The 24279-nt window shown below is 44.3% G+C and overlaps 1 protein-coding gene across 6 annotated transcripts in view; it reads right to left on the bottom strand.

Moving 5' to 3' along the window:
• Positions 1-3743: 3743 nt before the first annotated feature.
• Positions 3744-24279, bottom strand: part of COA1 (cytochrome c oxidase assembly factor 1) — a 56504-nt gene continuing 35968 nt past the window's right edge. For all 6 annotated transcript variants that reach the window (XM_067291215.1, XM_067291216.1, XM_067291217.1 and 3 more), the window contains 4 exons: positions 11992-12094; positions 8875-9026; positions 6818-6894; positions 3744-4094 (listed from right to left, as the gene is read on the bottom strand). In XM_067291215.1, the coding sequence (XP_067147316.1) occupies positions 3998-4094; positions 6818-6894; positions 8875-9026; positions 11992-12085 (420 nt within the window). In that variant the 5' untranslated portion in view covers positions 12086-12094 and the 3' untranslated portion in view covers positions 3744-3997. The remainder of the gene's footprint in view (positions 4095-6817; positions 6895-8874; positions 9027-11991; positions 12095-24279) is intronic.

Genomic DNA, 24279 nt, shown 5'->3' with positions numbered 1-24279 from the left:
CCTTGTGCAAAACAAAAATCAGTCCAAGCTAGAAAATGAACTGACAGGCCAATGAGTTTGCCAAAATCATATTGCTGCCTAGAGAAGCATGCGCAAAAAGTAACGCATGCGCCTGCTTAGGCTGTATGAAACTACTGCTTTTAAAGTACATGGCATTATATAGCTCCTGTGCACTAGTCACCTCCAACTCAAAGTAAGTGCAAATATTGTATAACTCTACTAAGCATTATTTGCTTATTGTTCCTGTGTTGTAAATTAAGTCCTTGCCCTTATCAGTCTGCCTTCTTGATAACTTTCTTCAGGGTGATGACTGCATGACAGAAGCTATTAAAATCAAACTTTAGAGTAAGAAACTCAAATATGTAATCCAGCAAAGGCCACAAAGATTTTGGTTGTTTTAACTACACCAACAAATGCAACGGGTCTATGGAAAGTTTTAAGTGAACTTGAAATAAATTATCATACTTAAATGATTAAGCTGATTAAGGGATTGGAGTGCCTGTCAAATGAGGAGAGACTGAGAGAGCTGGGTTTGTTTAGCTTGTAGAAGAGAAGGCTCAGGGGGATCCTATCTGTGTACCTGATGGGGGTTAGTAAAGAAGACAGAGCCAGGCTCCTCTCAGTGGGGTCCAGTGACAGGACGAGAGGAAATGGATACAAAATGAAAAACAGGAAATTCTGTTTAAACATAAGAAAAAGCCTTTTTTTACTCTAAGGGTGGTCAAACACTGGAGCAGGTTGCCCAGAGAGGCTGTGGAGTCTCCATCCTTGGAGATACTCAAAACCAAACTGCGGGCAAGGCCCTGAGCAACCCGCTCTAACTGACCCTGCTTGAGCAGGGGGTTGGACCAGACTGTCTCCAGGGGTCCCTTCCAGCCCCAGCTATTCTGTGATTAGAAAAGAATGGCTTTCTAAAGGAGTTTAACTGTCTTTTCAGAGCCTTTTATCAAAAGAGGAACATTTTCAAAATGCAATGGAATGATTATCCAGACTGGTTTTTAGTGACATGCAACACAATGTAATTACAGTGGACAAATTAGAGCTTCACTGACCTAATGAAGAAGCCAAACACAGGGTACTTTGCTCTGACATGCCTTAGAGGGAAAGACTGCAGGGCCAAGAGGGTGCACAGGAGCCCTCTTGAAACTGTTTGGGTTTTCATCAGCTGCTGCTGGTTTAGAGGCCTTTGCTCTGGCCGCTCTCCTGGCCTGGGCTGACTCACTTGGCTGCTCCTGCTGCACCTGTGTCCCCTTTGCAAGCAGCAGCAGCAGCTGGGGGCTGTGCTGTGCCTAACGGGAGCCACATGCCTGAAGTAGCTCAGCATTGAACAAACCAGCTTGCTGCTTTTTTCCCCCTTTGAATATGTACATCTTCATATAGCTCAAATGTGGATAGGAAGTGGCTGCTGAGGCTCTTCAAGGTCAAGAGGTAAGAAAATTTTTGTTTGCCATTAAATACAGAAAATAAATGCAGGGATTTTAACGTAAATGAGCAATACCCCTTTTCACTTTTCTCTTGCCCTGCTCCACTGGTCTGCTGGTCTCCAATTCCATCCAATGCTTTCTTCCTTTTAAAGATTTGATTTGTAGGGTTGCTGATAAAATATGATGGTGCTGCCTTTTCTCACAGCTTGTGTGAACCCATGGAGGAAGTGGGATGATCATAAATGGCTGAAGTTAAAGGGGTGCCCTGCAAGGTTTCCAAGGGAGAAAATGAAAGAAACGGCCTGTTCATAAACTCTGCTTCCCTGAAGCAAGATAATAAAACTTCCTCTTTTGTTAGGAAGGTTTGTGTGGGAATGTTTCCTTCAGGCCCAAGACAACCAAGAGTTAGAGCCAGGCTGAGTGGTGGTGCAGTGCAGTCCCCAGGGATTTGTGAAGCCAGGCTTAGGATATCACGAGTGTCTGCTCAAGATATAGGTTGGTGTTGGCAGTTTTACGCTACTGTTGGCTGGATGGTTGTGACTGGGTTTCCTTGACATTTGTGCACCTCCCAGCCACAGGAAATCCCAGGATAACGAAGTGTGCAGCGGTGACAAACTGAAGGTGAACTACAGTATGGGCTGGATATGTGAATTCATAGCACAGAAATAGGAAGGCACTAAACAGGCTGGCGTTGTAGTGGAGCCATTGCTCTCAAAAGCCACTGCTTCTCTGGAGTCTGATAAGAGCCAAAGCTGCAGTGAGGGAAGTGATAATGGATGGGTAATGTGGTTGCTTTGGCTTTTCCTCCTCGGCTGTTTGATTCCCTGCCAAACGCCTTCAGTGACCAAAAGCCAGAGTACCCCACACTCTGAGACAGCAGGCAGCTCAGAGATGGCCTCAGCTCCCAGGCGGTTTGTTTGCTAGGTGGGCTGCAGGAGTGCAGGGATAACATTTTTCAATCTCAAGCTTTGAGTTTTGCTGTGAAACCTTATAGCAGCAATTGCCATCTTAAAGCTGGGTCGCGCTGTCTCTCCTTGACTCACCCTAATCCCTCCCCTGGTGCGTTGGGCACACACAGGTCGGATCAGGTTGCACAGGCAATGTTCATCCTGGGCAGCATTTTGTGAATCCCAGACTAAATCTCATGTGGTTTTTCTTTCTAAAAGCAATTTCTTGCAAAGATGCATTTGCTGTGACACTTTGGTTCTTTCCTTCATTTGCTTTGGCAGGGGCTCTGCAATCATTTATACTTATTCAAAAAGTCACATCACCTAGTTTGGTGGGTCACTGTAGAGCAGGAGAATGCTTGCTGGTCTCTAACAATCCTTTGCACCAGCTCTGCTGCCTTCATCTCATGCTCATTACTTGTGAAAGGCCTTGCACTGCCTGTGCCTTTGGTGGATTTCTAGGACTCATGTTTGGATGTTGAGATGGAGTAAAATTGGAGTTGAGTGGTATAAACTCTAAGCCTTCACAAGCTACGTCTTGTTTAAGCCGGTAAAAAACCAAGCTCTGCCTGTTGCAGTAGTTCACAGTAATAATTCTCTTTCTAGACGTTCTTAGCGGCTTGCCCTTTACCTTGCACGTTAAGGTATGAAGACACGCCAGATACTTGTCTCCTCGCTTTTTCAGACTTTGTCTAGGTTTTACAGTTTGCTGTATTGCGCAGTTTCTTGGATTATTTTTCCTTTTTGTTCATTCCCTGAGTTGCTTCTGGTGATGGACAATTCTTTACTCTGTTGGTGGATCTGCTGTATTGACAAAATCATGGCAAAATCAAAATCCCTTTTAGTCTGATTGAACCATGTCAGTATTCTACCTGTGCTGTACCTATCTAGTGCTTTTCTCCCTAAACAGAACTGAGGGAATGCAGGTGCTCTCCCAAAGCCGTGTTTGACAGTGCTTATATGAAACACTGGCGTATCCTGAGCAACTTTGAAGCACTGAGAAATTCCTAGAATTCATAAGCTAGGATGAGTGGTCGTTGCTATCTCGTGATCTTTTTAATGATACTTGTGAGGGTGCAAATCTACCTGGTACGTGACATTTTCTTGTGCAGAGGAGGGGGATCCTGCTCAAGCTTCACCCTACCTGCTTTAGGTAATTCTGCTTTAGGTAATGCCTTGTTGAGAAATGGTGGAAAACAGAAGAGCGTGGGAATCGCTTTGAGAAGCTGATTTAGTTCTCTAGTCATGAGAGAGCCATCCAATTGTCCAGACTGAGGTCTGCAGTTGGAGAAAACCTCAGTTTCCTGGCAGTTTGTTTATTTATTTCAAACTCAATTCACAATACCAGCACATACAAGACATAACACATGACTTCTCTGGAACAGCAACTCTTGTTGCAAAATCTTTATTTTAGGCTTCTGCTGTACACAGAAATAAACCAACAAACCAAAGAAATGACAATTATAGCAATGATGAGGTCAACGTCAGAAAATTGTCTTCAGAGCACCCACTTAAGTGAAATTGTCTGTTTGTGACACCGGTGTACATCCACGTACAGAGTGTGATGCAATCAATTAATGGCTTCTTTGGTTCAGTGGAAGGTGGAGAAGCAGCTGCCTTTGATTTTTAGCTTTCTTGCATGCTGATGCTTTCCACAGGGGAGTGGTAAACTGGAATATTCTGACCATCCCGGAGCTTCAAGGTGACATCCTGGAGGCACCAGCTGACACAAACCAAAAGAGCTTTTAACTTGCTTCAATCAGTTTTAATATAGTAGTAAAGTTAGGTCTAGAAACAGCTGGCATGGAGAAACAAATCTCTCCATGCATTCACTGCTCTTAAAAATTCTCTCAAGTGTTTTAAAACTTGTTTTGCAAGTGTCAGTTTCTAACAGCTATTTTCCTTAATAGCTTCCCACAGCCCAGATTTGCGTGTTCCTATTTGTTGCAACTTGAATAAAATCCTGACAGCTATTTTTAGATAGGACATTCCTCTCTCCCCCTGACCCTGCGCCTTTCTTCTTCATCCCGTCAGTGCATTCCTTGCCTCGCTCCGCTCCAGCCTTGGAGCCGGACCGTGTTGCTAAGGAATTATCCTAGCTTGGAAGAGTTTAAAGATCGTGTGATCACTCAAAGTGATTGCTGAAAATCTGACAGGGTAGGATGGTGGTTAGTCAAAGGAGAGGGAAAACTGCACTTGTTGGAGACTGGGGGGGGAGCCTTTTGCTTTCCTCAAAGCTCTGCTCCGGACCTGTTTCTGTGAGCCTGTTTGTGCTGGTTTTCCAGCTGGGACAGACTATTATTTCAGCATACTAAGACGTGATTTTCAAAAGCTGCTGGCGCTCACCCAGCTCTGCTTTTACAGGAGTCAATGCTGAGTGCATACAATTAGGTAATTAGGCTGCTGCACCTTGGTGCGATGAATCTGCAGCAGGGGTCTTCACTTGACAGCCTCCGGCTCCATCCGACCTGCAAGGCGTAACCACAACGCTCGCCAGCCCTTGGCAAGCGCGGGGCTTGGAAGAGCAGCCGGTCGCGCTCCTCAGCACAGCCCAGGCTCTCGGCTTTTCCCCCTGCTGCCTTCGTTTGGACCAGAGCCCAGGCTCTCAGCTGCCTTAAGGTCAGGGAGCTGCGAGCATCGTTGTGTCATCGAGCGCATCAGCCCCGCGTGCCCGCACCCTCCCAGTCCCTGCACTGTCGACACCTGAGCAAATGCTCCCTCTGTCAGGCCCGCATCAGCTCACCTCCTCCAAATTTTCCTTATCTCAGGTGGCCTCTTTCTAAAAAAAGGACAGGAGAAGAATGACCCCAGTAGACAGGCTGTTCGCTCACAGCCTGAAGCATTTAAGTGGCTTAGGAGCCCAAATTACTTTTGTACGGAGAGCTAACCTCCCAGTGTCGTTTAGCTGTGTCTGAATATTGGTCTTTTTGTCTCCTGGGTCTCTGCTGGCTGCAAATACCTGCACACTCTGCAGAGCTGCACCAGGGTGGCCCACTTACAGTCTTGCTATTCCTCTTGGGGATTGCAGGAGCTCCTCTCTGTGGACCCAGGTGGGGAACGACCCGCTTTACTTTTAGTTCCTTAACTAGGTACAAGGACATTAAGTCCTGTCTATCACCAAGTGGAGCTGTGTGTAGGTCCCTGTACCTAAGCTATGACAGCTGAATTTGAAAGATTTGTGTTCCACAAATTTTTCTGCAAAAGATGTTTTCTTTTTCTTTTCAAGTTTGCATATGGGAATGCTTGGAGAGCTCATTTTAAAACAAAACTGTGCTAGATATTTATATTCTTCAATTACTGCTGCATTTTAACATCTTGCAGTCCTCAGTTATTCTTGCAGTAACTCTGAAATAGGAGATAGGGGTTGTTTCCCTCCATCTGTCAGTGGGGGATAATGAGGAGCAAGGAGATCAGAGCCCAGATCCCCATGAAAGTGCAGGGCTCCAAGAAAGCTGTCCAAGGCCTCTGATGGTGTCTCTGGTCACTCGGGAGGAGGCCAGGTCTGGCCCTGAGTCTCTCAAGTCCCAGACAAGTGCCCTCCTCCCATAATTTTAAACTTTACTTACCTTCTGAACAGAAATCTAGTAAGTCGTGCTTATCTAATTGTGAAAAGAAAACAATACCATATGGCTGGTGGCAGCTGAGCAAAATGTTGTAGCTTTGGATTTCTAAATAGAGCTAACAGAAGCGTCTAACAAACTCCAAGAACAAGCAAGTGTGAGGCGGTTTTCTTCTATTAAAAATTCCTCTTTTGCAACAGAAGCTGGACTTTGAATTCAGGTACTGATTATTTGTTCAGTTCTAAAAATCAGTTTTACCTTGAAAAGGGAGGTTTTCAGGCTTCAGTAGTGCCAAAATGTAAAGTTGCTAATACACGATATGGAGTCAGAGCACCCTTTTACTATAATATATCTGTTCTAGCACTTTTTTTTAACTATAAGGACCAGGTTTATTGAGGAACTTGAAGAAAACTGCAAGATTTTTAGCTCACCTTGATATGCTCTGATACAATATGCAAAATATTCCCACACTGCAGTGCATGGTGATAGACTATAATCAGGACTGCTGTTCAACTGCCTCTGCATCTCCCTGGGGAAGAGGGCTGAGAGGGAACAAAACGTTATGTTGGCCCTGGTATTATCATGTACACTAAGCTTTCATCTGTGGGACACAACACTTCACACAAATAAATGGCCCCAGTTGTTTTTAAATCAGTACTCATAGGGATGCATTCAATGTATTTCTCTAGTCATTTACATTTTTGTCATAATGATAGTAATAACCTTTCACAAGACCTTCAGACATGAATTTCCTCTTCCTTTGTGTGCATGATTTCAGCAACATGGATGACTAAACCAAATATCCTGCCCTACTCCTCTGTTTTCTCCTACTGTTTCTATCCCTGCGTCTACATAAGATTTTCTTGGGCTCTCCCCCAGTACATACCAGTGACGGGAATGGTCCATTTCTGAATTAATGTAGAGGCACCCTGCTGATTTTGTTCCAGATACTGGTAACTTTATCTGCAGATGTAAAAGAGTGTTAAAGACTCAGTGAAGCATATTATTGCAATGGACATTTACTCCTTCTACAGCCAATGAAGCAACACAACTACCTCCTTCCTAACTTAAACTCTGATTTTTTTTTTTAATGTACTTCAGAGTTTCACTATGCTTTTATAATGGCTAATGTGTGCATGGCTATATGGGTATATCTGTTCTGGCATACATTAATCTATGTTGAAAGAATGTTCTGCGTTATAGCTGCTACCCCCAGGGAAAGCCACTCACTCTCTGAAATATTTATGAGTGAACACGTTTCCTTAGCAGAATGTATGGTGATCCAGAGGTGACCTGTATTGTGTTAGACCTTCCTATAACCATAATAAGCCTGTAGATTGAGATGCTCTACAGATCGGTCCATTAACATCCATCAAGGCAATGAGACATTCAATTATTTGGTCAACATCACAAATTCTACCATTCAGTTAGCTAATAAACAAGGCAAAGAGCTGTAGCACTGACCGCAGCTAATTGCACACAGTCTAATGTTTGAATAAAAGACATATGGTCCAGGTGTAATGTTTGCTGTTTGTACAACTGGAAAACACCAGGCCTTTTAAAATGGGTCCAGTAGGCAGGAGCTATGTATGTTGTGGAGTCAAGTCAGTAAATCAATCTATGAAATCATCTGTAATGATGATTAACTAGTTTATTTCATGAGGAACACAAATGGTCATTGCAACTGAGAGCATGAAAAGTGGAAAAGAAAGTTGACAGTTTATGTCTTTGGTGAGGTCCATAGAAGGCAGGGTTTTGATTTCACCCTGAGTCACCCGAATGACTAGCATTCTTAAAAGGTGACATAGGAAAAAAATAGTACAAAAGGTTCTGTTCTTTTTGATCAACATAAGAGGCTGTGCGTTTTCCCCATGGTTTTGGTTTTACAAATATTGCCTGGTTAATTCTCTAAAAACCTGGCAAACTAAGAAACATTTTGGCCTTGGGTATCATGCAGGCAAAGCCTAAGTGGCATGAGCTGGAAAGTGGAATATGACTTGAATTGGTTAAAGCTTGATTTTCTTGCCCTTGACAGTCCCCATCCTTCACCTGCACTCTCTGCCCCATTCCTTACCGCTCTTGGTTGGTAACTAGGACTCACATTCAGAAGGAACTAAATGATTCAAATGTGACAGACTCCCTCGATGAGTTGTCCAAAGAGCTCTCTAGTGACCTCTTGGATCTCCAATAAAACCAGGGAGGAACAGCCAGTCCTTGGCTAAGAACTTCCTTTTAAAGTCTCTGAGCAGCAGCACTGATGTAAAGGACGGATGTCCTTTTTAGACAGCAGCCCAGAGTGGAAGTGGGCTTGTATTTGTGAGGTTTATCTTGGCCCAACCCTGTGCTGACGCAAGTCAGCCTTGTGCAATGTGTAAGCACCCAGGGCAGCATTCTCCAGTGACTGTGTAATCTCAGGGCTCAGCCCCACGCAAGGCAGTCAGCCTCTATGCTGCAGACTTGCAGGTGCTCTTAAAAACATACCATGTGGGCTGTACCATAGTGCAGCTTGTGAGTGGCTATTAAAACTCTGTTCTGGACAAAGCTTTAAAAACTAACAGGGACCAAATGGAGAGGGGGAAGAAGGGGGCATCCACTATTTTAAAGGTGGATCTTGATACATTTCTGGAAAGGATTTTGTGGGCTACAGCAGCAGGAGATGGGTACACCGACTTAGGAGGTCCCTTGGTATTCTGTGATGTGCACGTGCAGCAGAAAATGAAGGTGTCATTCTTGCTGTTTCCAGTCGCTCACGTTAGCGCGCTAGATCTCTGCTTTGGACATCTGTGTCTCTACCAGATCAGCTGGTGCTCCAGTCTACTGCCTCCCTATGGGGCTTGTGCTTGTGCATCACTCGTGACCTGCTGGAAATCCCCCTGCTGATCTCTCATCACCCATGCTGCCTCTTTGGGAAGCCATCCTGTGACAAAGCCTCCCCACTGTTACCTGTGCTCTTTCCCTGTTCACGCGATTACTCCCATCCATCAGTCGGATGTTGTGAACCTTAAAAGGGGGAGCACCCAGGGCTTCCAGGGCAGCAGGGCTGTTGTTCAGTTGCTCCAAAGCCTGCTGATAATACTGGGTCCTGGCAAAACTTTCTAGATGAGAGGAACAACAGGATAGTGAGGAAACAGTCCACTTGGAATCAAAATGTAAATAAAAAAAGAAAAAGACATTTCCTCCAGACTCCCACATCCTCCCTGAAAAACAGTTCAAAACTATTAACTAGGAGAAATCTGGCCGAAGGAGGAAATCAACCCTTACATCAGAGAAGCAGGGCTGAAATAAAACATTATTCAGTGTATCTAGGTGAAAAGGGCACCGAGTATAGTCCGTTCCGTATTGACATACAGTTCAGCTTATGGCTGAGTGTCCCTGCTTTTCAGATGTTTGCAGGTCATCTAAAAGGAAAAAAGGCAAAAGAAGGCATAAGGATGAACATTTGGAAACATTCTGAATGTAATTCAATGTTTTTAAAGGAGGTACAGAAAATATTTTAAGAATGGAGACTATTTCACTGACATTGATGTGGGACAGCATCAGCTGCTGCTGCTATGAAACCCTTGCTGTGGTTTTGATACAGCTTTTCAAGTTGCGGCCATGAAGCTGCACCTCTAGGGAAGGCGATGCTAAAAGGGAGGTACAAAGAAGTGCCATTAAAGTTAATGGTCAACCAGCAACAATAGTGCAGCAGACTGGGTACTGCAGCGTTGGCATATGGAGCACAATTGTGGCAAGTTGCTCTTTATCAACGTCTGGTTGTTATGGATAGCTGGGAAAAGCTGTCCGTCAGGGACCGCTGCACAATGCAGAGCTGTGAGGCTGGAAACCAGCCGGCCCTCCATATGGAGGCAGAGGTTTGCTTGAAAAGTTTCAAGGCTTGCCTGCTGCAATTTTTAGATGTGTTTCTCCCCAGCCTAACTTCACTCCCACTGACATCAAGAAGGGCAGTGTTAGGCTAAGAGTGTGCACGCGTGAAAATCTGACTCTGCCAACTTTGCTCTCGCCTCCCAAAGAGTTTTATAAAACAAGGGGTTGGATCCCTTTCCTGCTCTTGCCCCTCTCGTGTTGTTCTCAGAGCTGCCCACTCTCCTGATTTAGAGGCTTCCCCTGCCAGCAGGCAGCATCCAGTTGGCACAGAAACAGCTTTGCTGGGCTGCCGTGGTGCTTGTCCTCCTCAGCCGAAGTGCTCTGGGGCCATCACAAGGTGCCGCAGCGCCTACGGACCGCAGCATGTAGCCACCAGGCCACGTTAAAAGTGTGTTGTGCCCGTCCTTCAGGCTGGTGGGGAAACCGGTGCCAGATTCCTGCTGCCCCTTTTCAGCTGTTCCCAGCAGACACTGGTACCTTCTTAGTGTCTTGGCCCAAGTATTGACTGCAAACCGCCCAGTTCATCTGTTTGTCTGCATGTTTTCAGTAGGAAAGATGAAAAAATAGTGCTGTTGCTGTAAAGCGGGAGCAGAGGTGAAGATGGAGAGTAGAAACATGGCTACCTGAGTGTTTGTGCCAGCTTTCAAAGGGACCGTGCGCATACAAACTCTTTCAGGCTGAAGGAAGGGGCGGGAAGTCCCGCTCTGCCCCTACTCCCACCACTGCACTTGCTCCTCGTGAGTCCCAGTACAACTAAGACCCCCCAGAGCTGAGCCCTGCACTGCAGCTACTTGCCCTTTGCCTGCCCCTGCGCTCCTACTCTGAAATGTGCCTCTTTTCCCCAATTGCACAAGTGTCCAGAGACACAAACATGATGAACAGAGCTGGTGCTTAACCCCCTTGGGCGAAGAAGCCTCCAAGGCGAGGGGAAGAAGGCCACGCTGGTGTGTAGCCTGGCAGCTCCTTGATCTGTTGGTAGCTAGAGAACGATGTCCCCAGAGAGATACTGCGTCACCATCAATATTGTGGCAGGGCAAGACATTTTTCAACATGAATCAACCATCACATTGAGTCATTTGTCTATACAGCTAAGCAATTTGGGGAAGGAGCTGTTTTACTTTCATTAGTACAGGGGATGAAATATTTTCAGAGATTGCTAGACCACAGGGCTGCAACGGAAAATTAAAAAAAATGCTAATGTCCCTCTTAAAGCCAGATTCAATATTTTAAAGCATAAGAGGATCGTATACCTGTCTCCAGAGCTTGAGGGCATGAACTGCCTAAAATTAAAGCCTGCTTTCCAGCCTTGTCTGATTTGTTATTAATACGTGTAAAATGAAGGGGAGGTTTCACAACTAATCTGAGGGCCTGAGGAACAGGCTTGGCTACACTTTTCTGGCAGCTTCGTCTGATATAAGGGTAGGTGAAAAGCAATATTGTACCAGCAAGGAGAGGCAAAGGGCCAAGAGGCCTACAGTATCCTCAGAAAGAGAGGCAAAGCCTGTTTCTGGTCTGATGCTTAACACCTAGAAATAATTTGAGAAAAAATAAACAACTATCACTTAGACTAACAATATGAATTCTCAGCCAAAAACATGTAGCAATTAGATCTGTCTATAAACGGCAACATTATCTGCCTAGGTTGTCTCTCTTTGCCCTGTTCTCCTCCATGTGGGTCGCTCTTCACTACCTTTCATTGTTTCTGGGCAAATTAATGATGCCTTCGCACCTCATTGGTGAGTTATGTTTCAGGGCCAGCACCACAAAGAGATACGCTGATAAAATTGCTAGGCTTTAACACATCCTCACAGACACCTCCTTAATGTGGTTTTCTTTTCCTGCCCAGTTGTAAAATCTCAATAAGAAGCTAAACCTACATGACTGCCCAACGTTTTATTTCCCACCCACCCCCCCCTCAAGGAAACCTCCCTGAAGCCAGATTTTCCACTGACCACAGCAGTCTGCTCTCTGTATAACACCCACCTCGGGAAATGAGTGCAGCAGTGATTAAGAGAGAATCAGCCCTGGGATTAAATTCAGCAGGGCCTACACATGCAGATCCTTGAAGATCAGCCATACTTCCCTCAGGTTCATAAGCTTTTCAGATCTTAAACATTTTTATTTTTCCCACTGCATGAAAGCAAATGAAAGGGGCAGAGGAGAAATAAGGTTGCCAACAGCATGGAGACTTACTTTGCATAAGAGTGTACATAAGTACACATCCCCCAGTGCCGAACACTCCCATAAAAATAGCCATTTGCTGCAGTTTTCTTAAAGAAGCTGGCATTTTTCTTCCCTGAAAAGAAAAAGGAGAGACATTTGTTGTAGAAGAAGAAAACCAAAGGATTATTTTCCTCACACTCCTCTTCCTAAAAGCCCTTTCCACCGCTCTGGCCAAGCGGGCCTGAACGACAGCACAGGGTGCAGTTAGCGGGCTTGCTCTCACCGGGCCCTGCAGCACCCCCAGAAGGACCTGTGGTGAGAACAGAGCAAACTGGGGCTGAATAAGTTTATTCACTCCTTGTAGCGATTCTGCCACTTTGCTAATTGCCGAGCAGAAAATGACCTCGCTGGCGTGGCAGAAGAGCCAGTGGTGGGGCGCATTGCTCCCAGGGCGTCCCATGTGCGCTCGAGAGCGTGCTGCCTGTGTTCAGGCTTGAGGGGCCGCATTTCGCTCTCGAGTAAACTCCTCTGATGTAAACACACTTGCGGCAGGGGTGAATCTGGCCTGCAGTCCTAAGCTGCGGAGCCAAGCTAGCGCTATGCCAGCAAAGATAATGTAGCCAGGGTGTGTGTATTCTCTTCTGTTTTTTTTCCAAGCCGTGGACAAACAGGAAGATTCTTGCAAGCTAATTTTTCTCTGTAATTTCTTCATTCCCGCACCCCCCGCCCCAGCTTGCCCTTTTAATGAGTCACCACTGTGGCATCTGAGCGAATGACACAGCAGAGTAAGAAATGCCTCCAAGAAAGTCAATCTAGTAAATGCTTCCATGGTTGGGGTAAGAGTGAGGCCATAGTGCCAAAAGAGCCCTATCTAACGCTCCTGCCTGTAGCAGGTTAGTAAGAGCCAACAGTGAGAGCAGGACGTTGCTTCAGGCCTGGCTGTGGCAGGACAGGACTTGGCTGAGCATCCGAGTATTTGCTTACATTCAACTTCTCTCACAACAGGGATGACGGTCAGCAATGGTCTTGAAAGCATTTTAAAAAACTGAAAAGCCAGCAAAGGACTTGTTGATGTAGGAGTCCAGACATCTGAACACTTGGGGAAGACGTACGGGATTTCTGATCCCAAAGGCTTCCAGCCAAAATCTTTGTGCCCCCATGATGTGACACAAGTGTTCTGCTTAGCACGAGCTCCTTAACAAAGCAAAGCACCTAACCAGTTACAGAAGTATGAGCTAGGCAAGGCCATTTGAGTCCTGTTGTGAAAATCACCCCTAGTATCCCTCAACTATGCATCAGTCAGGTATTGCTCAGCTGCAAACCACAGTTTAGAGAGGGTGGAGAGGCACCGTCAGGACTCCTTCCCGTGATGTGCTGGGTCAGTGTGGTACTTGCAACCTACCTCAGCTCACCTGTTTGCCAAAATGTCCATATTTAATCTCGTACAGGCTCTAGCCTAAGGAAAATGATGAATGTAACCCAGATATAACTTTCATCTATTGCCTCATTGGTACTAGTTTTCAATTATAAAGTGTAGTTGAAGGCTTTCTCTGTTACCTAGTTCACTTAATTTAAGAGGTCTAAATGTTTGGGTTTGCTGTTTTTTAGGAAATTTTCTCAATAGCTAGTACTGGTAACAACCTAAAGAAATACAGACATTATGTCTACATTATGCCCCAAATCCCCAAATTATGCCATCTGTACAACCAGCCTCCATCTCTTCTCCCTCCTGATCTGCTTCTCTGCTGGGTTTTCTTCTTCTGTTCCCCTGGGGAACTTGAGTAGCATGAGAAACTGCAGCAGAGGAAGTAAAAGTACTGTTTTTGTAGAGCAATGGTGATAGTTGATTCACAAGGACACTAAAGCTTTCTCTTTGCTGGCTTGTATTTTTAACTTTCTTTAAAAAGCAATCTACAACTTTTTTTTCCCTCTCAAAGTGCATAATCTGATTAAGAATTGAGTTTCTTGTAAGATATATCTTGCAAGGAGCAAGACACATCTAGCTTGGGGTGCTGACCAACTGCTCTCACCAGCCTCCAATGCTGATTGCTCTACTGAACGCAGAATAAAGCTAGGAACGTGCCCAATGCCAACACCATGTAACAGAAAAAAAGGTCGTAAATCTGGCAAGCTGATCAGATATAACAGGCTGTGACCTGAGGCATTTGTTCTGCCCCTTTCAAAGCTGCGGCCTAAAACTGCCAGGCAAAATTTGCTTTTTTTGTGATGAAATTCAAGGTAACTGAACACAAATGTCTGGGCCCAGGGGGTTGCTGTTGACAGTTGGCTGAGTAAAAGTGGAAAGATAGGGAGCCCTAGCTCCAGCGAGGAGATTTTCAATGGGGCTGAAGGGAACTACCTAACAAAGGGCTGAAATCAGAGGATGTGCAATTGGCTGTCAGCAGGTTTGAGGTTCGCTTGGTCTCATGGTCTGGCTGCACTCAAAGAAGCCTGATGGAAAGGAAGAGGAACTTCTTGCCAGTTCATTGTGTGCCTGCACCCGTTTAATCACCGGCTTTGCTCGTGGTACATCTCAGCCTGCCAGCACGCACGAGCACGGACAAGTTGCTTCGCAAATGTGGAAGAGCAAGAGGGTCACCGGCCACAAGCTCCTTCATGGTAACATCTCAAAACGGGGATGTCCGGAACTGCAGTTTGGCCATCAGGAAATGGCAAGTGGCAGTGGCTCCCCAGTGTGCCTGCCCGGCCTAAGCTCCTGTGAGGTGGCCAAGTGGAGGACTGGAGTGCACATTTAGTCACCCAGTGCCAGAAAGGTCATTAGTCACCTAACTCGCACTGAACCCTTGTGAAGGGTTCACTTCCTTTCCTCACTGGCTTAACAGGGAGAATATCTCCATTATTTGCTTTCAGCCAACCCGGGAAGCCTGTGGGCCAGACTTTCCCATTTCCAGAGTAGCCCTTTAACTTCTGTGTTCTCCTCCCACTTGTTTCTCCACTGTTTTTCTGACCTATTCCTATGACAGCACGTTGCAGGAAGAGGTTCAGAGCTATAGATTTTAACAAGTCTCCAAAGACCTGATAAACCTTTTCTTTACTACCACAATTTCCTATCAGCTTCGAAAGCAAGTGTACAGATGTCCTTGGAGCCCACTGCATCCCTTGCAGTGGGGGCTGCAGCTCCTCTGCCCTACTGTCGTGGTCCCTTGTGGCACGGCTGTCCAGATAGTGCATTCAACTCCTTCAACATCCCTCTGCGTGCAACAGCTGATGACTTTCTGAGTGATGACACAGAAGATACTAATGGCATAAGCTTGTTGAAGCCCAAAATGCAGTAAGGAATTGTTGCAACGATTCGTCATTAGGGTCTTTGCCCTCTGGCCGATGGCATGTGCTGTTCCCACCTGCTGCTTTGCTGCAATGCTGCGGACCTGGCACGTTAGGGAAGGGGAGAGAAGACATGCCAAGAGACCTTCACATCCTGAGGCTTTCTGAAAATTACTGACAGCTTGTAAAGCTTAGAGGGTATTAAAGGGAAGGGGAAAAAACCTAAAACATTATTTACTACAAAGGGAGTAATTGTAACACAATGCATTTAGGAGAACCTTAAAAATACAAGATGTGATTGCCTCTTAATGAGGGAAGCTCAAATTGCTATCTGGGACAGAGATCTCTCCTCAGAACCTGTTATACCACTAAAAAGTATGCAAGTCAACTTGTGGAAAAACAGATTTCTTCACAAGTGATAACTAAAAAAAAGCACAATTTCCAAGCTAAACTGGTCTGCAAAAAGAATTTTTTCCCTGTGCTTTTCATAAGCCATAAGAAGCCTTGGTGGAGATTAACAGACACAAACCCACTAATCCTACAGTTACCAGAAGAGCCTCATTATCAAAAGAAGAGAATCATTATAACTAATGCTCTCTAAAAGACAGTATTAAAGATCAGAACTTCCTAATAAGGGCAATGTTCATCTAATGTCTTGAAAACAGGAAGATATGACTGGAAAAGCTAGTATTCAGGCCTGGCTTTGAAGTTAAGCAAGACTCAGACAGTTAAAAATGAGATTTAACAAACCAGAGAGGTGGAAGACTCCCAGGGTCACATGTTAAATGGTGGGTTACTGCAACAAAAACATCTGCTTTTAATTAGACTTTGTTTTCTCCACAGAGGTTCTTCTAAAAATAGGCTAGGCTTAGGAGATTCTCCCTGATTTCAGCAAATTCAGATCTTATGTTCTGATCTCTACAGTTCATGCAGGTCATTATTTTTCCGCTGGCGCTAAAGGTTGGTCTTGGGCACCTCCACCAAAGGCAGGGTGGCAGTAAACTAAAAGGCATTTTCCCAAAGCTACAAGCATTCATTTTATTTGCCTCAGACTGCAGCCACTGGAGCAAGAAACCCAGGGCTACAGGTTCTCTGGGGAAGGCATTTCCTTCTCCTTCCAGCACTACCAAATTCCAGCAGCACCTCCAGCTTCCAGGTGCTATCGCAGTCCCAGCAGTGAACAGTAATATTGCACCAAATTCAGAGAGAAGCTGCTTGATCAACGCAAACCCAGGGTGAGCACTGCTGATTATCTCAATTTAGGCCATTGACTATCCACCTGGCCAAAACAATATATTGACAGGCCACTAATACAGGTCTTTAAACCACTGTAGTCCTAAGGTGTCAGCCTGACACGTGCACTAAATATGCGTGGCAAAAGACTACAATTAAATTCAGATAACTTACTGGGATGCCTAAACTTGGATCTAAGCATCTAACTTCCAAGACTGGCACCACTGTTTTGGGAGCCTCCAAAAACCTTTCTGCAACTAAATTCTCACTCGAGCTGGTGGGATTTGAGTCGGCACCAGATTCAGCTTTTGTGAAAACCACCCACATAGGTGTGGAAGCCTCAGAACATGAGGGTAATGCCAGGGAAACTGCACACAAATACACACTCGTATTTCACATTCTTGCTATTTGGTTTACTCAGATGAGTAGATACAACCCATCCATTGATCTCCTAAGATCCATAAGGCATCTGAGTTTGAGCCAATTTCTATACTAATAACATGCCAGGACAAAATTTTAGAGACAACTTGTTGACACTGTGTATAAAATATCTTATTCTTTGTTATTGTCACCAAAGAGAAGGCAGTACAGCAGAAATTTTTTGATAGGATCATCATTTCAGCATATTATTTTCATGGAAGGAGCTTAAGCATACTATTTACCACATTTTTGAGATGTAACAACATAAGTTGTGCCTCCTGCCAGCAAAATACCAGAAATACCAAGACTTTGAATGTGCTATGTGCCTTCACCAAAAGCTCAGCAGAAAAGTGGAAAGATAGAAATTTGCTTAATTTACAGTCAAAAGCAAAAGTAGGAGTAATGCTTTTTTCCTCAGTAATTCTCCCCCAGCTGCACTCAGAAGGAGGATTTTGATATTTAGGGAGGTAAAATATCTTTTTTGCCAGCTTTGAAATGGTCGCTCAAGGATCTCCTTGTGGACTGCTTCCTAAAAGGGTATAATTTATCCTGGTTAAAATGCTTTGAAGGGACAAATATTCATATGAAAGGAAGATTACTAGTAGGCCAGAAAACTGCGGTAGGTTTATTTTCTGCCTTTGCTGCTAGCTAATTAACAAGGAAAGTGAAAGTGGTCAATAGAGTGATTAAGGACTCTAACAGCAACCTTATTCATGTAGTTGTATCACATCTCCTGGGGCCACATGCTACAGTGCAGGTGCCTTGCTCAGTTAGTACAGAAGTGTAACATGGTGCCTGTAGAGTTTTTACTTTCTTTTCCTTTTTCTCCTCTTTTGGGTGCTCTCATTTGCACATTTGTGTATCTATACATATCTTTGTACATCTTCTGTGTGCCACTGTCATGGTCTACCTCCCCACATGCTCTTCAACTATGGAGTCTCATCCAATGGGCTTGCCTGCACTTTGTTTCCTCTCCTCCTATCTGCCCACCTTCACTCCTCGTGTGTCTCCCACGCCCATGTTTCCCCCATGCCAACCACCACTGTGCAGACAGAAATGGTGAGGCACCTGTCCCAGCGTCCGAGGAGTCATCGTGCCTCAGTTTAGCTGGCTGGAAAAAGAATTTTGTCTACCTAACTGCAGATAATGAAGGCAGGGACTTAAGCCCCTCTTGTGTTTCTCCCAAGTCTCATCAATGCTGCATCTCAGTTTGTTAAGTGTTTTCAAAGGCTTGGTTTATGCACCAGCCAGTTCAACAGTACATCCCAGGTGATCCTTGAGGATAAATGTAACTACCTATGTTTTGTACTGAAACATAAGGGATATAGCAGAAAAGAGACATGAAACTGGGTGTGTTACTGGAGAAGCAGGATAATTATACCTACAGTGTGACCCATATTTGCTGTTATTAGAGTACGGCATTATAGGCTAATGTCAAACAATCTGTCATTAACATCCCTAATTGTATGCTTCTGTAATTGGATACCACGGGGGGAGGTGGAAAATTCACCACCTTTTTGTGTTTGAAAGATGAACTGCAAAGGATTTAAAGAGTAAGAAGTCATAAGTAGGATAAATGAAAATGCTGCATCCAAGTTAGAGGGGGGAAAAAAAAGCCAGGGGTATTTATACTTCTAACAGTGAGTGGTTTACCTGAGAAACCTATGGGACAGCTTTTTGGCTTCCCTGCCACTGTGAGTGAGGTCATTGGAGCTGCAATCCAGGGTTCAAAAGAGTTGCTCCACTCTGTACCAGTGCCTCCCTGCAGCCTGCGTCACGGCCCGACTTCCCAATTGCCACATTAAAACAAAAGAGTCCCATAAAGAAAACAGCAAATGCATTCCTCCAGCTGCCTCACACGGCCAGGATGAGAGGGAGGAACAGCCTGTGCTAAAGGAGCTCAGCAGAAGTGGACTGTCAAGCCAGAGACCTCTTCATAGTGTGGTGTATATTTTCTGAACGTAGTTTCCTAGCATAGGTTCACTCAACCTGCAAGGTAAGTCATCAGCGGAGAGTACCAAAACTTTTCTGAGGAAAAGATCAAAGAATTTGCAATGCCTTGTATGCAGCAGTAGCTACTTGGCTGTCAGACCCAGTCTCTGGCCATTTATTTGTGTCCACTACATTAATTATGCCAAAGACACTGACAAGTTCCCGAAGCTAAAACCAACGACTTATGTAGCTTTAATTCAACTTAGCAAATCCTGTGATGGTGGAGGAGGAAATTCAAAAGTACAAGGAGTCTATAATATCCCTCTTCGTAAAAAGGTCAAATTTTACCTTGTAAAGAGAAAAGAAATTGTCACAAAAGTTCATAGAAGTACTGCAGGCATCATTGGGCTAGGACCTGTACATAGCTACATTAAAAGTTAGTCCCTGCCTGGAAGTTTACAGTCTCGAACTCCAATCCTGGTAAGACTTACACCTGTTTGTAATCTTATTAACCTCAGTAATATGATCCACATGCATGCATTAAATAGGCATGCAGTAGACAGCAACCTAAAGGAACTGAATGCCCGGGGAGGCCGTCACCGGAAAAAAATATTTAAGGCAGGAACATAGGGTAAATCCTATGATGCTTGTTCCCTCGTAATGCATCTGCTTCCTGAAGAGAGGGAGCAAAAGATGTGATCCACTCTGTTGTGATCAGCTTGGAGTCTGATTTACAAAGCTTTTAAAAACCACTGGGGGGACAGGGGAAGGTTTGCAGCCCTAAGTCCAAACATGCTGTTGGTGTAATGCCATTTATTACATAGTATTAGAGCAGCACAGATTTTTGTCACTTCACAAACACCTTGCTATTATTCAGTCTTCCTACTGAGAAGCAAAACCAAATAAAATGCTATCCTCAATCCCCCCAAGATGCTCAGAAGTGGTAAGTTTATTTCAGGTGCTCGTCTTCACACTCCACTAGAAGCACCTCTTCAGAAAATACTGACCCTGCCCTTCTTCTGAAAGTCAAGCCCCTTTGCAATACATCAGAGCAACACCAAAAATATAAGGCTTTGAGAAAAACTAATTACTTTCAAACATCTTGGACACCTGGATTGTTTCCAGAACTTGGTCCTTACCTACATGAGCAGAACTGGTTCAGTATCAGCTAAATCTGCTAATGTAAATTAAGATCTGGGGGAAAAATAGCCTCAAATACCTGTGACTTTTTAATAAGTGTTGAACATCAAAAACAGCACAAGACCAGCAGGGATTCTGACCTAGAAACATTCTATTCTGAGGGGAAAAAAGAAAAAAAGTTATGGAGGGAGCCACTTAAAAAAGGGAAGAAAAAAAAAAACTTCCCACAGCACTTAAAGGTTTCCATTCAGTCAGACCCAACTTGTTAACTTGTGCACTGAGCTGTGTGACACAAATATGGAGAGCAAAAGGGTTACGGAAGTGGCAGGGTTTGCACCTGCAGCATCTGGAGTCAGACCTTTAGCTCAGTCTAAGGAATGTCTATTGCTTTATCCATCCCCTCATAGGAAAAAATAAAAAGGTATGTTGGATGCTCACAAGACAGTTGGGTGTGAATCAGCTTCTCTTCCAACAGATGAGTCAAGGCAAGAGGATTTGAGAGAACAGCTGACTGCGTATTTTTCATATTTTCCATATCCATATTTTCCTCTGCAGAACATGTGTGGGGAAAAAACAGAGGGAAAAATCTCTCCTTTTTAATGGTTTAAATGATCTTTTTATTGTATTCACTGAATCTTAGCTCCTTCTATAACTCCTGTCACTGTGTGCTGTGAAACCCTGAACTCCACAGGAAGTCAGGGATACCATTTTTTTTTCTTTTTCCAGAACTGTGGCAGAAAAACACTGGCTGACTTCACAGGAAGTCTGTGCCAGGCTGAGAGCTTGGTCTCCAGAAACCAGGGCCATTGCCTATGTGCCGGGACCAGCCCCTCTGTTGGGCTGAAACATCCCAGCCTAGGAAGGTTCAGCAAGTCTCCAGGGCCATTTTCTACAGCAAACTCACCTTGAGGTATACGGGGACAAGCCTATGCTATGGAGCAACTATGTGGGGCTTTGACTGACAATCAGATGCCACAGTCCCAGAGATGAGCACAAAAGCATAAATCACACTTTGTTGAAGGATTTTTCAAGACATCGAACGATTTGTGCATGTTCAGCTGGTGGTACCTTTTTGGGACCAGCATTTCAGGGAAGTGCTGGGACCTTTGGAAATTAGGCTGCTTTATGGCATTTTTAAGACACACTCTCACTAGTAGCTTTCAGGAGTGCCAATAACATTTGTTATTTCCTCATAAACTTATGGCTACAATAACCTTCTAATATTTGTGGGGTTATAAATGTTTGTTCATCAGACACTAGATTATCAAGGGCTAAATATAATGAAATTTGACAAATGTAGCATTCATGAGACACAGGTTTTCTATGATCTATCAGAAAAGAAAATGGGACCAGTTAGCTGGGAATCACTGGTGTTAATGATACTGGAAGGGATCCATGCCCACAAACTCCCTAAGTTGAAGACTGTACAGGAAAGACTGCCTTTGACCACAGGAGACAAATTTTTCCATATGTTTTTGTTTTCTTTTCCCATCATGTGCTACTTGGCTCTCTCTCTTACTGGGAATTAGGAAGGGCGATAAAGAGATGCCATCACTTTTACAAAATGTTACTACCAGAGATTTCGGCCGAGATAGAAAAAGCCTCCGCTTTGTGTGATTTCCGATCTACCTGTGCCTTTTGCAGTTCCTGTGACACCAGTGTGGGCAACATGCAAGACAGTGCTCCCAGGTTTCACAAGCTGCTTGGGGACTGACTCACTGTGTCACTGTGGCTAAAACCATAAACTTTGGGTGTCTCAATTCTCACGTGTAAAAATGAGTGACTAAACACTTCCTTGTTCCTACTTTGCTGGAAAACAGTGACATTTAATGGCTGTGAAATGCTCTGACATCCTAAGATGTAATTTCACTTAGATCTGAAATTGTCCAGGTGTGACACACGCATGTGAAGAGATACAACAACATGTTCCAGAAAAAAATGTCCTTTGCAACTGGGCATAGGGTGTGTTGTAGGACTAGCAGAATAATTATAGCAGCCACAGTTGGCACTTATTAGAGAATTAAAGAAGCTGTTAACAGGTCATTAATAACTGTGACTACCTGCCTTAATAGTATTCTTCAGGCATGAGAGTGAGGGGGTGGAGGAAACAGTCCCACCTTCTTGCAAGTCACTGGCGAAGGCTGATACGCGTATTTTTCATCACTTTGTAATCAGCTTGTTTACTTCCTCCCGGTGCCTCTTCTCTAATGGCTAGCTCCCATACAGTTTTTCAACACCGGGTCACGAGGCTCTCTGCAGGGGAAGCCGGCAGCCTCATCTGCAACAGAGAGCTGGGGAAAGGAAGCCCTGCCCCAGGTGTCCCAGTCTGGTAGAGGTCCCCTGTTGGGGCCACCTCCTCTGGCCTGGCCTTCTGCCAGCGAGGCCACACTCCTCTGGAGGAGGTTTCTTCTGAGCATGTTCTGAGTGTGTTCTCCTACTTTTGAAGACTTTTCCATCAGCAAGGCATCTCTATCTGCTTACACCGTGCTGCAATTTGTTCTGCCACGTCTTGCTCCTTGCCTTTGGAGCTATGGCAGATGGTTGAAGGAGAAAAAAGCAACTTGTTTCCCTGCTTCTTCAAACAAACACACACTCTCTAGAGCAGACAGATGCCTTAAAGTCAGATCCAGGGCATCAATTCATCTTTTGGGTTCAGCTGTAGCATATAAAGCATTTGCTGGCTCTGGTCTAATGCTTTTTGACATTGTCAGACCCCCTTCAGTGAACTACTGCATGGAACCAACTTGACAGCAAGTATTGTTCTACATTTATTAATACCGTACGTGCGATCTTCAAAATGACATGTTCCAAGGCCAGGCATCAGCTGTGCTCAGCACTGGCTCGAAAAAAATTATTCAGACAACAGCAGAGATCTCCTGCTGCTAAAAATAAATAAATAAATAAACACATGCCTTTACCATGCTGCTGTCACATCTTTTCACCCTTTCAATCTCTATTTTGCAATATTTGTTTTTCTCAGGCTCTCAAAATTTCAAGTATCTGTTTCTCTGCACCCTCCCCTTTTTGGCATCTTTAGGAAAGTGTTTTTTTCAGTCTTTCAATTTGTTCCTTTCTCTCTCTTTTGGATACAAACCCAAATTCCAGAAACTTGAATATACATAAAAGTTAATTAACTTCAGGAATTGTTTTCCCCCTGCTTTTTATTTTTATTTTTTTGGAGTGTAGATGTTTTGTTACTATAGTCACTAAAATTTTCTATTATTTTAAAAATTTTCAGCTTAATGGGTTATGTTTACTTAGCCAATAAGCTGATGATGCTCATGACAGGACAAGAAGTGTCTGGTTAGCAGCAGGGAGGAAAAAAAATCAATAACTCCAAGCATTTGGCAGCTTTGTGGGCAGGAAATCATTTGTATTCTCTGGTTTAAATCAATGACCTTCTTTTCTTTGCTGTTTCAACAGGAAATTATAAACTCTGTGAACATTATTTGCATAGTGCCTTCTGCAGTACACTTGTATATGCTCAGGCAAAACAACATTAACCCTCGCAGGGCTTCTCTGAGGTCTACGTTAAAAAAAACAGGCACTTTAGTATAGAGCTTTCCAGCTGCACGCACTTGTATTATTAGAAGCAGAGGCAGAATAGTGCAAGATGTTAAAAGAGCTCCTTCTCCACTTCTAAGGGCACCTTCAAAAGATGAAGGCATTACTGTTTGATAATTGGGCTGTCTGCTGCAGAGTATGAAAAAATGCCAACTTCACAACTTGACAAGATGCTGTATTTTCAGTATGGCAGAGGCACAAACTTGACACTTCTACACTACAGCTGCAGTTGCACTTTTGCATCTTGCTTGTTACAGTTGTCTTAGTGTGCCAGGTATGGTTTGAAAGTACTGCACCTTTGCTTCAAGCAAGTTTCAACCTCCTCTATACTGCCCGTCTGCTAAATACACTTAAAAAAGAAATTACCAACTTGCCTTGCCATCTTCCTATTCCTGTTGATGTGAAACTGCTCCAAGAAGGTAAAGTCATGAGAAAAGGCAGTGTTAAGCCTAGTACTTAACTAGTCTTCTAACTTTTTCTATTGCCGAACACTGCTTTAAGTCCATATTGGCCATTTCTTAGCATGTTTTTTTCCCCCAGTGTGATCACAGTGCAACCCTAGAGTTTGGGACTCTTGTCTATGCCCAGAACTAAGCATTCCAGGTTGCAGTACCAGCAAGTGGCATTGCAAAGGTCCTGGCCCTGAGCACCCCTTCACATACTTATTTTCATCCTGTGCAGGAGAATGACTTGGTGAATCAGTCTGAAAAACATGTTTACAACCCCAGAAACCACCACAGCCTC

The sequence above is a fragment of the Apteryx mantelli genome, chromosome 2 (assembly GCF_036417845.1).
Source record: "Apteryx mantelli isolate bAptMan1 chromosome 2, bAptMan1.hap1, whole genome shotgun sequence".
Classification (NCBI taxonomy): Eukaryota; Metazoa; Chordata; class Aves; order Apterygiformes; family Apterygidae; genus Apteryx; species Apteryx mantelli.
This window is presented reverse-complemented; position numbering and strand designations above follow the sequence as displayed.